A 14,458-nucleotide genomic window follows, 5' to 3' on the forward strand; every position below is an offset into this window, starting at 1 on the left:
ATGCTTTTGAAATTTACATAATTAATTCATAAAAATGGTCTTTAAACAACAGTTTTTTTATGTGGCAACTTCTGAGATCAAAAAATTTCACCCCAGATAGATGTATGGCTTCAGATTCTCTTGAAAAACAAATTTGTGTTAAAATAGTTTTTATAATTCAACTATGAGATTTTAATATGTTCATTTAAATACTGAACTTGAGAATTGATTTCTGCTTTAAAATACAAGCTCTAAATGCTTCACTTGGAAATATTTAAATGTAATAGTTGGTAACCATTTATGAATCCTGATCAAAGTATAGATTTTGACAAATTTGCTTGACTGCTTTGCTGACTGCAAAGGTCAGTTTCTTCAAGATACGTGGTGTTAAACAGGTAGTTTGTTGGCTTGTGTGCTAAATTTTAAGTTCTCTACATTAATCTTTTGCATACCGTTTGATGATGAGGTTTGAGAGAGTGGTGATGCACCTCTATGCAACATAAATGAGAACCACCACTACACAAGAATGTTTGATGTTAATGCTTTTTAAATACCTACAAATTACTAATACATGGAGTGGGGTTTGTTTGCTGCAGCTTGAAGAAAATGGATTACTATTGTCTTCCAAGAACTCTGTAGAAAAAGAGTGTCCTGTTGTTACGGGAAAATATTTTTGCAACCTAGTATACTTTTTAATAAGTATTCTTGGTTTGTTTTTTTTTTTTCCTGGGAGAAGTCTTTGCTCTTAGAAACCATGTTGAACTTCTGTCAAGCTGAAAGTGTGAGCAGAGTACATCTTTAAAAGCCTTGCAATTATTTTGATGTTTTAATATGTCTATATGTATTTTAGTGTCAAAGTTAACCTGTTAAGTGGGTGAACAATTAACTTAAAGCTGTGTGATGCATTCAAAGTACTTCTGAGGCTTGGTTTACTGTGAATTTTGTCCCGTTCATTACATGCTTGATTTTATGTTACAGTCAAAAGACAGTCTGATAGCATCTAGTCACCTTTTCTAATGAGTGTTTTTTTCCCTTTAGGCAAGTATTTTAATTACTTAAAGGCAGTAATAATGTTGGTAGATACATGTATTGTTAAATTCTTGAGTTTATCTGACAAATTTCTAAGCATATTCAAAGTGTATATAAAGAGAAACTGGAATGCAATGGTGTTTGATTAATCAGTGTATTGTTTCTCTCTATACAGATACGTGTACAATTGTTTAATAGAAAAAAGATGCTGTTGGCCACTTAGCAGAAAGTCTGACAATCCATTTTTAGACATCGAGAGCATTATTAGACATGAGCATATAAGGTCTGAGAATTTATGCTTACTGCAGTTTATGAAAGCACACCATCTATTATTGCTCTGTATTGTCTTCAATTAGGGTGCTTCACTCTGGTGCAGTAGCAGACAGAATTTATGAAAGGAAAACTGCTGTTAAATATTGCTAGGGATCACACAATAACCATTACACTTCCTGCAAACGGCTCATGTATGGTATTGGTATTTATTGGTACAAACTGTACTGTACTCTGCACTGAAAAATGAGGCATTTAGTTGGATTTTGTTTCTCTGAATCAGTGGGTTTGTATCTTCAGTTTCTTGAAGTTTCCATTTCTTGAATGCTTTTGCCTGCATTCTCATTCAGGTACTATGAGGCATAGTTTGAGGACGTGTATTTGGGTCGATCTAAGTATCTGACCTGATCATTTGCTTCTTTCTTTTGGAATATGCTGGAACTCCCAGGGTGTAGTTACACAGTAACCTTTGAGCTGGAGGTTGTCACAGCTAGATATTGGAGAACATAGAGAAAGTTAACATTTTAATGGGACTTTAGTGGGGTGTGAGGGGGTAGGAGGTCAGTGGAAAAGCAGTGTGTAATATCTGTTGGTTATCCCTTTATCCCTTCTGATTCTCTCTTTCAGATACGAGGTCTGTGTCACATGCAGTTGGTGCGTCTTTGTGGTAGTTGGGCATTTAGGGAAAGAAGTAGGAAACAACCCTCTGAAGCACCAGTGTACTATGAAAAGAATATATTAAATATATCTGCTTAGCTTTTAATTTTTTCACGTCAAAACACCAGGCTGTCAATGTTTCAATCATAAGCAATACAAAACAAATTTCAGTTTCAGAACTTGTGGCTTACGTGGCAAGGTCAAAACAGTTTACAAAACAGCTCAGGCCAAGCCTGTCCTAAACTTAAACTGCCATTAGCAGAATCTTGGGTTGTGCCAATCTTCTAGCTTATAGTATCATTAGCATTATTTATAATAAAAAAAAAAGTACCAATTAAGGTTTAAAGGTCATGTTGCTTTGTATAAAAAATACTGTCTGTTACCAAGGTCTACTTCCAAAATAAATTAGCCTTCTAAGTAGTTAGATGGAAGAGGTTTTTTCATCATGTCTGCCCTATGTCTTAATGCAGCTTGAGATTCTGTAATAGTCAGCAGTCAGACTCAATGTTAACAGACAGCTGAGAGGTCAGGACCCTGTTCATACTGATCTTCTTTGTAATAGATCTTGCTAATAGAAATTGAGAAATAGCAAAGATATTCTCAGTCATATTCAGTGCTCAGCATCCTGTCAGTTAGTACAGAAGTAAAGGATACTGGAAGTTTTAGAAACTCAGTCTCTAGAAGTATTTTTTGCTGTTCTCAGTGTTGATAGATAGGTCACAGCAAAGTAGTGTTGCAGATTTTGTGGTGGGGAAAAAGCCAGTGGAGATGCAGTTGCTGTGGTTGTAGTTGCTTTAGAGAAGTGTGGTATGCGTTTGATGCATATAAATATATTAACAATTGTAGTGAGTGCATTTGTCAAAATGCTGAATTGCAAAGGGAGAAGGTATGAGTCCTTTTAGGTGGTGGGGAGGAAGGGAAAAACGTGGTGCTGTATAGTGGGCTTTTTGCACTGATTCCAGTTTACTTAAAGTTCATTTCTACTATTTGCAGGCAAGTGGGGAAAAGAACAGTGTTAGTGCTTAGTTCATGTATAAATAGAAGGAATACTGTTTCTAGTTATTTAGTGAAAACTACTTGAAGAAGATTTTGAAATGACTGTTGATCTATAATGCCACAAACATTCAGCAGATTTGTTTTTTTCCTCCTTGAAAGGTTTTCAAACTCAGGTATGTTGCACTAAGAATGAAACTACTTCTATATGAAAGTAAATGAAAAGGAGAGTCCTTAAGGTTTTGGGAAAGTAATGTTAGAGATTAATTTTTAAAGAGATAGAATTACTAGATCAGTGGTTATCAGAATGGTCCATGGTGATACATGACATGCAATAGGTAAGTCTGTTGTTGCTATGTGAGGATCTGTGGTTTCACTGGCTTGCCAGCTGAGGAATGTTGATAATTGCTAGATGGAGAGCATCCTCAAACTTCTGAGAATTGCAGATGTAGTTTAGAACATTTTAAATTTCTTTTACTATCTCACTAAAAAAATGTCTGCATCTGGCAGAAGAAGGATCTTAAGTCTGATTTTTACAAAAGAGTGATGGTACAGGGTTAGATCTGATAAGGTAGCCTGTATTTATCTCTGGCATATTTGAAAACTGGTATGTAGACATATATGGTTTCTGCAGACATGGTTTTTGGACCCTTTCAAAATAAAACTGAGAAGGTAAATAATACAGGACAAAATACTAAGGGAGAATGTATGGAGTGTGGAAGGGCGAGTGTAGGAATTACCTTTTTCTATAAACATTGAGGTGCAGCATAGCAGACCTAGTTGCATAGTTCTGTAATTTCTTAGGTAACTGATCCTTTTAAATCTATTGCATGTTCCTCTGTCCTCCTTGTTGCTAACATTGACTTTCCTTTGAGAAAGTCAGGGGACTAATTGGTGTTACACCCTGGCCAAAAATAATCTTCTCTTCCTACAAAGTTCTTTACTCCTGTCTCTTCCCTGAGGATTTTTCTGTACTTGATAGTCACTGTGACTTAGTTTCAGCTTCTGTGTAATGAAACACAGTGCATCCCAGCACCTTTTCCCCTCCTTTCTCACAGTGCTCGCTGATGTTTTTTTCATCATGTGGTGGTTTTTTTTCTTGCTTATTTGCTTTCTCAAGGTGATCTTGCTAGCTGCAGAATCTCACCCCCCCCACCTCACAGTGCTACTGCTTTATCTACCTGTAAAGCCTCCTTTGCTCATTTGTGACTGGAGCCAGTTCATCATTTAGATCCAAATATTTAGTCTGTGTGTATGTGTGTTTTATTTACTGTATTTCATTTAATGGGATGGATTTTATACTGGCATCACTTCAGTTGCTGAGCACTCGTGCTTCTGTCAGTCTTGCTGCAGGAAAGGTATAATCTGTTTTTAATTCTAGCTAGTGTGTATCTTCAGACACCGTGCTGTTTGAGTAGTTGTCTGAAGGAGAGGTGATTCATCTGGGATATGAAAATGCTGTGGACAATAGTTAGTCTGCAGAAGGTGTCAGCTAATGTGTATATATATATATATATGGCATAAAAGGAACTGTGACCTAGAGCACATGGATTTTAATGTGTCTATGCATAATAGTATAAATTTTAGCAGTAAATAAGGTCAGCTTTTCTCTATTGCACAGAGCACAACCAAGTGAGGAGTTGCTTATTTGGGAGCTAGGTTCCTCAAGACCATGTGCAAGAGTGAGTGCCAGTCCAATTCCCTTCTAAGGTGGTTTCTGATAAAAATGCAGAAAACTGTTTCAAATTGTAATTCATGAGGTAAAAAAATCATTTTTGTGAGAAATAATTTTTGATTTGGTAGCATGATGTATGTTACAGACTCTCTGACATGGTTGTACAATATGTCTGGTTTGAGATTAGGTGATTTTCATTAAGTCATAGTTTCATTCTGCTGCATGTATGTTAGAATACTGAGATTTTAAGAAAATGTTCAGCTGTGGTGTTAACTTTCTTAAATACTTCCTCTGTTTCCTATTCCTTGGGGATTTTTTGAGTTTTTTGGTTGTTGGTTTTGTTGTTGGTTTGGTTTGGTTTGGGTTTTGGGGTTTTTTTTTTTTGTTAGCCGTAGTTTAGCAGAGCTCTCCTGTTTATTTGTATTTTCTGGCCAGTTTCAGGTAAAACATCAGAAGCAGTCTCTGACTGACAAGGTTCCTTGCTCTTACTTAGGGGAAATTGATAAACGGGTAACAAATGACAATTTGCTTTGTATATTACATTAATCAGTTTTAGGAGTGTGTCTTCTTGTATTTGCTGTTTTCTGGGCTATATCTGTTCTTTTTGTTTTTCAGTTGAGTTGTCTTTATGTGGCCATATGGAAAATCTAAGTAGTGCACTCCCTGGTTTTAAAAGATCATGAACCGAGCATTCTTCAAAAGAAGTTTTAGATGTGGCTGATTATTAAATCCTTCTGCTGATCTGCCTTTTTCATGTTATCTCTTTTCTTCTTGTCCTTTCCCAATGTGTACTAAAGAGAAATACTACCAGAGAAAGTGAAATTCCAAGTAAAAAATTAAGAATGTGTCCTTTGTCTCCATTAAAGTTTTCGTGTGTTCATTTGGAGTTCATTGCAACTTAGATTTCTGAACTAATGTTACTGGTAAATACAGGTGTCCATTGTATGACTAGAAATTTAAGGTGATGTTACTCATAGAAGATACTAGGAAATTTGATGACTTGGTGTTAGGAGCATTATTTTTTGAGCTTAAAAAAAAGCATTCTTGAATAAAGTGTTCAGACCTCTGACCTATGGCTATATGACAGCATGACCTAAATAGAGTTATTTATCATACTGAAGCTGCCGTTTCCAAAATAAATTCTTATATTCCCTCCTAAAGAGATTTTTAATGATAACCCTTTCAAAGAAGATTTTTAATGATACTTGTATGGAAATAAAGTGAAATTGTGCATGGAAATTATGTCAGGTGTGGGAATAATAGTTAAATTTCTCTTTTCAGTATGATGCTGTTCCAATCCAGTCAAGCGTGGTGTTATGCTCCTGTTCATCCCCTTCAATGGTGAGGAACCAAGCAGATTCCAGCACTCCATCTGTCATTTCCACTTGTGGCAGCAGACAGGGATCTAACATGGAGGGAACGGCACCTGAATCAAGATCTAATTCAAACTCCTTGCAGCAACATACAGGACAGCAGCCTCCACAGCCTCGAAAGAAACGACCTGATGACTTCAAATTTGGGAAAATTCTGGGTGAAGGATCTTTTTCAACGGTAACTTCACTTTTTATAAGAATTGACAGATATCTTAGATAAACTTGAAAATTTGTTGTGTAAGATTGAGATTGAAATGTGGAGAGAACAGCTTGAAGAGTAAATTAATAGGGCATAGTGGATTTGAGCTTAACTATTAAAATTAAGTGCCACCCTAAATATGGGTGGTGAGTTGTTTTTTTTAAGCTCCTTTTAAATTGATCAAAAGTCCTGTTGTATCCAATGACTTGATGCTTGGATATTCAGTCAACATTGCTTTCTAATGTGATCTAAATGTGATAGCTATAATAGGTTATGTAAAAAGTTTGATATAAAGGATTGGAACTGGTCTAGCAGCTTGTGGTAAAAACTATGTGATGTCCTGTCTATGGCAGGAGGTACTGCCAGATGCTTTTGAAAGAAAGAACACTGATACTTCTCCAATATTCTTTCTCAGCCTCTGGTCCTTGAGGACTTAGTGAATCACAGCCAGTATGTTTGTGTTCAGTAGCCTTAAATGGTTTGTTTCTCACATCCATGGCACTGCACAAAAATAAATTACTTAAGTATTACCCTAATGAATCCATGAAGCAATTAATACTTTCATTTTATGGTTCAGTAGTTTCCCAGCTGTAAGACAATAATATTTCCGTATCTTTTTCATATTGATTTGGTTGTAGGTCACTGAATGTTGGGGTTTTCTAGTTCTTACAGTACAGCTTACTGCCGTGTTTAGGATGCAGGCCTCTAGTATCCACCAAGAGTAATTTGTATAACTTGCAGGTTTCCCTAAAGAATCTCCAAGAGAGTCATTATAGTTTGGGTATACTAGGACGGTTTGCTTCAGTAATACACTTTTCATTCTTCTTTTGGTCTCTGAAAGTTAATGCCATGTTCTATTTAGTAGAGAAATACATAGGGCTTAGCTCAGACTCTGAATAAACTTTTGTCCAGCACTCTGCTACCTGTCTCCCTGGACTGCAGCACAGCCCTCTGAAGTATCAACTTCAGAGCATTCGATCTGTGAGGCATGTATCTTTATGTTGTTCTCAAAACATCTTGTTAAAAAGCTTATTATTTGTTCATATTAAACATGATTGTAGACTCAGAGATCTGACTGTACTCTGTAAGATCCTCACCAATATGTTAACTGAAAAGTGTTTATCGTAAGCAGCAGGGTTCTTCATATTACCTGTATCCAATGACAGCTTCAGATTAAAAAAATATTTTGTTCAAGGTCGTAATTAATATGTTCCATTTTCTTTGACTTCTGTTAAGCTACCGCAAACTCTTACCTGGTTCCAGGGCTGCATTTTAAATTCAACAGAGACAGACATGATGCGGCTTCACGGTTTTTCTTCAGAGCACTCTCCAATTTCGTGGGATCTTCTTCTGCAGCTGCAACTTCTTGGGCCCATGCTTGATATAAACAAGCACACAAATGCAGGCCCTTCTACTTTTGTTCTGCTCTTTTACATTAATGAACATCTATTTGCTTTGTAGACAGCTTCAAGCTTCTTTCAGAATGATATCTGTTATGTGGTGGAAAAATTGTAATTCTTATGATTGAGGAGGCATGTTGTGTAGCTCACCTCTTTCTATATGGTGGGTACATATATATTCCACCTTTGTTTTGTCACCACCTATAAATGAGGCCTTTCTCAAAAACAGGAGCTCTAAGGAAGTATGATTGTCTGACCAAAACCAGTTTTTAAATGCAGATTTAATCTGGCAGCCTTGAAGTATTTGTTCAAGTTTAAAGTGGGGCTTAGTCATGATGTATCCAGGTATGTTGGCAGTTATTTCTGCTTTGTAGCCTCTAGGGGTTCTCTACCTATCTCCCCTCCCTTCAATTTGGGATGTTTAACTACTTTTCTTGCATTGCTATTGTCTGAATTTACAGCCTACACATTTACATGTTCTGTGAATGCTTTTGTTTTTCTGTTAGTTTTACAGCTTTTTTTTTTTTTTAAGCTATCCAGCTAATGTCTAATTTCTTTCTATAGAACTTGCATTCCTTAGTGATATTACTTCTTCCCATAGGGTAGATAAGATTCAGGTTCCTCATAAGAGACGTTGTATTAATATTAACATGTGCCTCTGAGTGGGTTTTTTTGGTTTGTTTTTTTGGTATGGTTTTTTTTTTTTTCTCCTGTGCATGTCTACTGTGGGTAATACCTGTGAAATACAATGGTAAGAAATTGGACTGGAAGAGAGTCAGCCTTAAGCTTAATTTGCTAAGATATATTTTCATCTGTGTCAGCTGATCCCTTCTGCCATCTGAGTATGGTCTCTGTGTATGTGGGGTCTTATTTAATAGCTACCTTTTAAACTGGCCTCCTTTCAGAAGATTTCGTGGTAGATATGGTTGATGAAACCTAGCTACAAATACTAGAAAAGTTAATAACATTGTCATTCAACTGCAAATCAACACAATGTAGTGTTATGTGTGTAAACAGAAGGAACTCAAAAATCCTTTATGTAGAGATGCAGATGTTAACAGACTGGTTTTTAACATTTTTAATAGAAATTTTAATTTCATTTTCAAATACTGTAAACTTCAATGTGTTTTTAGGAGATGCAATTTTAAAGAAAATTAAGGATGCCTATTACTACTGAATTGAGGTCAATTTTCTAGTACTAAAGAGTGTAATTGCATGCATTTCTTTCATCTGAAAAAAGGCCTTATTTAGATTTCCTAAATACCTAATATTTAGCATCAGCTGTGTATAGTAATATTTTGGAGTACTCTTGTTATAACTGATTTTGCAAGGGATTAGAAGCAAGCCTGGTGCAGTGATTAAAAGAAATAGTATAAAGTTAAGATTTTAGCAAGCTGTTGAAATGGTATAAACTTAAAATGAGAAAAATAGAAAACTGCTCATCTGTTGTTACAAGGTTATTGATTCTTCCTCATGCAAGAGAACTTTTCAGACTGTCTCTAAAATTGCCTTTTATAAAGTTCTCTCTTGAAAATGAGCCTTGTATTCTTCCAAAAGCTTTTCTCTTTAAAAATCTAAACCTGCTTGCTTGAAATTTCATCCCTTGCTTCTACTAGTTGGAAATATTTTGTTCCTTTTATTTAAATCTTTTTCTTAACAAATTGTAAATAGTTGAAAGTTCTGTCTCACTTCTTACTTTTGCTCACTCAGATAAAGTTTATCTTTCAGTCTTTGCCATCTGCATTAAGGGAAATACTGTGACAATATTCCTCAGTGTACTTCTTGCTTTTTGTTCCCCTTGTTAGGAAAATTTAGCAGTTTACTTTGACTTACATTACAGTCTTCAGAATTCTTCTGGAAAAAAATAATTCAGTGTTACACTCTTACACGTGTCTTTTGGCAAAACAAACATTGGTCTACTGAACGGAGTTCTTCAGAAGTCTTGCTGAAGCCAGCATAATATGAACACATGCTTAAATATTTTGCTGTGTTCAAATACCTACTGGAAGATCAATATTAGTGTATGTGTTTAGTGGACAGTTTCAATATGTTTTCTTTCCTCTGGCAACAGGTTGTCTTGGCTCGAGAATTGGCAAGTTCTAGAGAATATGCCAGTAAGTATTGACTCCTTTAACGTGAACTTTTTGAAAATATGGTATCAATGTAGTCCAGTTACAAAACACCTGTTGAAGTAACGTAATTAGTGGTTTCATGTTAATTATATGTAACCAAAAAACTCCAAAACAAGATGGGCTTCATTTACTTGTACCTCTTGCATTTTTACTCTCTCTTTTTTCATTAAGTTAAAATTCTAGAAAAACGTCATATCATAAAAGAAAACAAAGTACCATATGTGACACGAGAGAGAGATGTAATGTCTCGTCTGGATCACCCTTTTTTTGTGAAACTCTACTTCACCTTTCAGGATGATGAAAAGCTATGTATCCTTTGCGTATTAAAACTCATTGTAACACTTTAAGAGTAACAAGTTCCTTTCCTAACAGAAATTATGGAAATAACTTGAGGTGTTTAGACTATCCTAATGTATGTGATGCAATTTTTGTAGTCACGCTTTTAACAGAAATTAAGCAGATCAAATCAGTGGGCCCTCTCAAAGAAAAGAGGATGTCTTATGGGATGAGGGAGCAATTAAACAAAGTGTCTATTGAAGGGTGGCTTGTAACAATCCAAGTTTGAAATAATTTAAAAATTCTAAATCGGGAGGATGTATGGGAAGAGTTTTAGAAGTGTTTTATTCATGATATATATATGTGTGTGTGTATGTATCTATCTGTAGTAAAACACAGTAATTTCTGCATTTAAAATAGGATAGCCAGCTTTGTTTCCTACTATTTTAATTTCTATAATTAGAGCTATTATTACTTTATTACTTTTTTTTTTTTTTTGTGAAGATGAAGGTACTTAGAGAATAATCTGGATCCTCTGTTTAGGCTACTGCTTCCCCAGCTCTCTCTAGCAGTAATTGCAAAGTGCAGTTTCATCCTGGAAGCTCATTGCTTGGCAGTTGGCTTTTATCTTTTTTTTTTTTTTTTTTGACCTTGTGAAGAAAATATTAATTATGTGAACTTCCTCTTAAACCTTCTGCTTGGAATTGGCTGTGCCAAGCGTAAAGGTTTAGATCAGTCTATTTCTGGGGTCAGTAAGTAGTTTTCTGGTTTCCCCATAGGCTGCTAATAGTGCTGGCAAGCCATATATATCATAAAGTATGAGCTCACAGGGCTTCTTTTTGTAGTGTAAACACTTGCTCTGGTACTTTCCAGGTGATAGGACAATTTTTTACTTCTATCAGTTATTACTGTAAATAACTTGCTTTGAGGGCAATTATGTATGTCATTTAAATTAATTATTTAGGTCACTCTGGAAAAACTACAAAGGTAACCCTTTATGTAGCTTTTGCTATGCTAAGAAATTTGGACCCATGTCCTGGGTTGTTAATATATTTAAGAAATTATTTGGCGTTGCTGCTTAAGTCTCAAATTAACCAACTTCTTCCCTGTTGTTCATGTATTTTTAGTAGTATTCATCTCTTTGGAATAAGATGTGGAGATTTTTGTTTTAGAGTGGCTTAGAGATAAACCTTAACTAAGTTACATTCAGATTTTGGACTTAGCTATGCCAAAAACGGGGAGCTGCTAAAGTATATACGCAAAATTGGCTCATTTGATGAGACCTGTACAAGGTTTTATACTGCTGAAATTGTATCAGCCCTGGAGTATTTGCATGGCAAAGGAATAATTCACAGGTAATACAAAGTTGAGACAGACATGCAGTTGATCATGTAAGAAGTGGTTTTTTTTTCTAGAAATTTTCTTTGTGAAGTTAAAAGCAAAGGTGGATTTTGTGGAAATCTAAAGAGAGCACAAATTGCATTTGATCACCTCTAGCACAGTTAACATCAGTAGCTAAACATAGCAAACCTGAGGAGGACAGCCAATCACTGTTGTACCAACTGTTGGAGCAGGAAAAAATAAGAAAACCTGGCCTGGAGTTAACATTACCAAAAGCTTGTGTTTAAAGCTTCATCGGTTGGCCTGAAAACCAGAAACTGACTTTTTTGTTTACTTTTTTTCCTGTGCTGTCCTGTAGCAAAAGTAACTAGAATTCTTTTTGTGTTTGGCTTAATGTTTACTATATAATCAAATAGAATTAATCTGTATCAGTTTTTATTGAGTGAAAAATTTCCACAAAGCTGCACAATAATCGGTAAGTGGTGAAATCAGTAAAGTTTTGAGTGGTACTTTCAAAGTTGTTCTTGATGTAATATATTGTTTGGATAATCATGTTTTGTCATTCATGTTTATTAAATAAAGCATTAAGTACTAGACATTTGAACTGCAGAACTTCTTTTTGGGGAAGAAATCTATTGTGTCTAGGTTACCAAGCAGTTGTTATGGGACACTAGATGCTGTTTGGCAAAAAGCTGACTGATTACAATTCTGATAGCATTATTTCTTTCAGTTATTACAAAAACAGTTTTTCCTTTTAAATACAAGATTCTGTGAAATAATTTGAATTAGAATCTAAGCGGGGGGTGGATATGGAGAATGCTGAAAGCATAAGATTTTCTATGGGGGTGGCAGGGGGGGTAAGTTCAAGAGCTCCCAGTTTCACATTGATTTTACAGTTCATGTGTTTAGGCTGAGAGAATGCTTATAAAATGAATGCAGAATGACTGTTAGTGTTACTAAGCCTGTATTGTAAACCTTATATTGGAGAAGAGCTGCTTTATATTTGTTTCTATATGCGGGACGTAACGAGGAGCTCAAAAGAAAACGGAGAAATTGTGCAGTTACAGAACTTAGTATGAAGTTTAGGAGGATACAGCTCTAGCAATGCCTGAAAACTCTTGGGATGTTTTGCTGCCTGAAGAAATAGGACATGGGATAGAATCACTTTAAGATGTCAAGCTACCCTGGAAAATTTATTACCGATATCTCTCTGTATCTAGATATATATCCATAGATCCATAATCCAGTATTAATGTAGGTATACAATATATTATATAAACAGTATATATAAGTGTGGATGGAGCACAATATATCTACTTACATACATACCTTAATAAAGCCCTACACAGAACTGTTAGAAGGGTCCCTTCCATTTCTGTACTTTCTACTTCTCTCGTAGGACAGGCAAAAGAAAATCAACAGGATTTTTATGGCTTGTTGCTCTCTGTGCTCATTTCCAGACTTTGAACTGTACAACTCATACTTTTCCATAGTAGCGGGCTTTAATCTGAAGAAAATAATGCTGCACAGTGATTGACAGAGATAGTTTTCAGTTTTTACTGTTTTGTTCTTACCAGTCAAACAAAACAACTCCCATGTTCCTAGATTTCTTTAGGAAAGCATTCAGAGCTTCTGCTTAGAAAGGAAGTATGTAGGGGTTTTTTTGGGTCAGCTAAGGAAACTTGATGCAAAGGCATATCATATCAGTGTAACTGAATGCTCTTAAGTTGTTTCTAATGCACCTATTGACATCTAACTCTGTACTGCTCTGTACTGTTGTGTTTTTGATACTATGAAGCCTGGTTTTATTCAGAATCAGAGGCAGTATCTATGCAAATGGTAGGCATGCATTTAAAATGTAGATTATGCATGGAGGTGATACACGGTTCTTACCTGGACAGGACATTTAGCTGGGGCTGGGTTTGTCAGTGTTTAACTAACTGGAGTTTTCCACTGAGGAAACAGATGTAGAAAATCTTAATGCCATATCAATCTGTCAGATGTTATTTAAATTAAGGCTTTGGAGTGAAGGGGTTTGGGGTTTTGTGTGTGTTTTTGTGAGATGGGGACTTTGTTAGGATTTGTTTTGGTTTTTGTGTCAGTTTTGCTTTTTAAAATTTTTGAACATGTGACATGCACATTAGCCTAGTTTTGAGCTTGATGTTTTAAAAAAAAATGTTAATTAATGGATTTACCAAAATCTGTTAGTCTGCAGGTTGACAGCTACAAGTTAGAGAAGTTGTTGTAACACTGCTGATAGAATGTCTGCATCATTTATTGTAGCATTATGTATCCAAGTCACTAGACAGTTTTTCAACTTTATTTGTATGTTGTTTGAATATAAAAATTTGTCTTTTGCAGGGACCTTAAGCCAGAAAACATCTTATTAAATGAAGATATGCACATTCAAATAACAGACTTTGGAACAGCAAAAGTATTATCTGCAGATAGCAGACAAGGTTTGCCATTATTCATTATGTGACACAAATAATTATAGCAAGTAATCCTTTGAAAATGTGCATATGTTGTATTCACCAGATTGTAACCTTCAAATATCATTACCTCACCTAAATCACTAAAGGGTCTCGAAATAGTTTTGATTGTCACTACTTAGATTATGTCAGAGGAGGTAGTATTTGGTGTAGTGGAATACCAGCTAGATTACCAAATATACTGGGAAGCTAAACTACTTCACATTACTTAGTTTTCATTTGCAAGGCAAGAATACAAAGAAATTGGTACCATGGCTCACCTAATACAGTAAGTTTTAACTCCGCTTACATGTTTAACTCCAGTGGCTGTCAGAACTGCTCAAATGTGAAGGTTGTAGAACTAATGTGTCTTCAGTTGTTACTAATAGCCTGTAAATAGATGCTGGAAACAATGCCTGAAAAAAGTACTAGGCTGAACTTAATTCAATTGACTTTCTTTCTTGACTGTAGCAAGCTTATGTAGGTAGATTTTATAACTAAGTACGTACCTAATTGCCTAGCTTCTTGAATCAAATAGATATCACTGAGATTGATTAGTTTCTTCCAAGCAAGTTTTGTGGATAGGCAGAGAAGTTAAATTCTCATGCGTTCTTTGCAGCATTATGTAACTTGCAGTGGATTGCCTTTTGGGTTGCTTTTTTT

General features: G+C 35.4%; 1 protein-coding gene across 16 annotated transcripts in view; it reads left to right on the forward strand.

Moving 5' to 3' along the window:
* PDPK1 (3-phosphoinositide dependent protein kinase 1) overlaps positions 1-14,458 on the forward strand; it is a 32,506-nt gene that overhangs the window by 5,569 nt on the left and 12,479 nt on the right. For 9 of the 16 annotated variants that reach the window (XM_086854068.1, XM_086854069.1, XM_086854070.1 and 6 more), the window contains exons 2-6: positions 5,885-6,154; positions 9,647-9,689; positions 9,879-10,016; positions 11,194-11,338; positions 13,686-13,783. In XM_086854068.1, coding sequence (XP_086710194.1) covers positions 5,942-6,154; positions 9,647-9,689; positions 9,879-10,016; positions 11,194-11,338; positions 13,686-13,783 — 637 coding nt within the window. In that variant the 5' untranslated portion in view covers positions 5,885-5,941. The remainder of the gene's footprint in view (positions 1-5,884; positions 6,155-9,646; positions 9,690-9,878; positions 10,017-11,193; positions 11,339-13,685; positions 13,784-14,458) is intronic. The other 7 variants (XM_086854076.1, XM_086854077.1, XM_086854074.1 and 4 more) reach the window with 1 other exon arrangement.

This window comes from Cyanistes caeruleus, chromosome 17 (assembly GCF_971803275.1).
Source record: "Cyanistes caeruleus chromosome 17, bCyaCae1.hap1.1, whole genome shotgun sequence".
Lineage (NCBI taxonomy): Eukaryota > Metazoa > Chordata > Aves > Passeriformes > Paridae > Cyanistes > Cyanistes caeruleus.